The 1,718-nt window shown below is 47.2% G+C and overlaps 1 protein-coding gene across 1 annotated transcript; it reads left to right on the top strand.

The window, feature by feature from the left end:
* The first annotated feature begins 72 nt into the window (after nt 1–72).
* LOC103461512 (hydroxycarboxylic acid receptor 2-like) lies at nt 73–1,712 on the top strand. Its single transcript, XM_008403795.2, has one exon. It carries the CDS (start codon nt 194–196, stop codon nt 1,145–1,147), a length of 954 nt encoding a protein of 317 aa, XP_008402017.1. The 5' UTR covers nt 73–193; the 3' UTR covers nt 1,148–1,712.
* Nucleotides 1,713–1,718: the final 6 nt, after the last annotated feature.

Below are 1,718 nucleotides of genomic sequence, written 5' to 3'. Positions count from 1 at the left end.
TGAGCATGTGTGCAACTTTCTAAACGGTTATAAAATCTTTGAAAAAGTATGAATTAAAAGTAAACAAAAAGAAGAACCTTCGTGGCTTCCTGGAAAACTCAAACCACACAACTAGCACTTTTTAAGACGGAGGACGGCCTTTCTGGGGCTCATTCTCTCGTCTGCAGGCATCAAAGCAACGCCAAACGCCGACATGCTGTGCAACTTTAGTGGACCCGTGCTGATCAGAGTGCTCCCTCCGCTGCTGGTCACAGAGTTCTTTCTTGGTCTCGCTGGAAACGGCTTTGCCATCTACATCTTCTGCTTTCACATGAGGCCCTGGAAAAGCAGCACGGTGCTGCTCTTCAACCTAGCAGTTGCTGACTTCTTGCTCATCGCGACTCTGCCCTTCCGAGCCAGCTACTACCTGTCGGGGATCAGCTGGTTGTTCGGCGAGACGATCTGCAACGTCTGCCTCTTCATGCTGGCCATGAACCGCAGCGGGAGCACCTTCTTCCTGATGGCCATCGCTGTGGACAGGTACATGCGCGTGGTGCATCCCTACCACCCCATCAACTCGTTGAGCGTGGGCAAGGCCACGTTGGGCGCTCTGGCGCTGTGGCTGGTCCCCATTGCAATGACCGTCCAGGTCTTCTCTATGCAACACGTCAACACGACCTACTGCGAAAGCTTCATGGTGGACACGAMCKCCAGAGGAAACCTGTCCTGGCACAAGTTCRCRTTTCTCTTCTTTTTCTACATGCCTCTGCTGGTGATCCTCTACTGCACCTTCCACATCATCAGCCAGCTGAGGAGGAGACAGCTGACTAACCAGACCAAGTTCAAGAAGGCTCTGAACTTAATCGTGGTGGTGGCGGTCCTCTTCGTCGTCTGCTTCCTCCCCAGTAACATCACGCTGCTGACCATGTGGATCAAGATGGTGCCAGGGTTCGTCTGCGACGACGTGGAGCAGCTCACCATCGCGTTCTACATCACCGTCAGTTTGACTTATCTCAACAGCGTGATGGACCCCGTGGTCTACTACTTCTCCAGCCCGGGCTTCAAGAACATCTTAAGGAGAACGCTGCACCTGCCCCAGACAGAGACTTGCGAGAGCAAGGAAAAGAGAACGCGCGAGACGGGGTCCCAGTCGCACAGCCAGCTGTGATCTGCAGATTCAAGAGTTAACATCTGGTCAAAGAGCATCAAGATTGAGCAAGATGATGCCGTTTTTACTTCCCTTGTAGCTGTGGAAAATGTTATCTGTACTTTTCTTGCACAAGCCTGCCTCAGTATGACCATGAATGCATTTTTTTATACAATTTCTTTTGTTGTGCATTTTATGTGAAAGTTTTGCACTTTTTGTTCACCTTGTTTTAATGATTTTTTTCCCTCTCATGACTTTATATGGAAACAAATGTCAATGAACGGGTAACGAATGCAAATTAAGGAAATCTGATATTTTTGTACAAATGAAACTGTCATCAAACTTGTTACATTTGTTGTCCAAAACCRAACAACTGTGACAACTTAAAGAACTACACTGAATAATTAGTACGTATATTTCTAGGGCATTGCACCAAAAGCTTTGGTTTCATTAAGACATTCTGTTTCTTGGAGGGTTTTTGCAACCAGATACAGCTATTTATGTGTCATCTTTAAGTTTGCCGAACCGTAGCTTAGTTTAAATAATTTTGTGGATGGATGACAGTATGGATTGTAATTCAGAATTTAGCCCG

This window comes from Poecilia reticulata, unplaced genomic scaffold (assembly GCF_000633615.1).
Source record: "Poecilia reticulata strain Guanapo unplaced genomic scaffold, Guppy_female_1.0+MT scaffold_1956, whole genome shotgun sequence".
NCBI classification, from domain to species: Eukaryota; Metazoa; Chordata; class Actinopteri; order Cyprinodontiformes; family Poeciliidae; genus Poecilia; species Poecilia reticulata.
The sequence above is the reverse complement of the archived record's forward strand: the minus strand, read 5'-3'. Positions and strand labels throughout refer to the sequence as shown.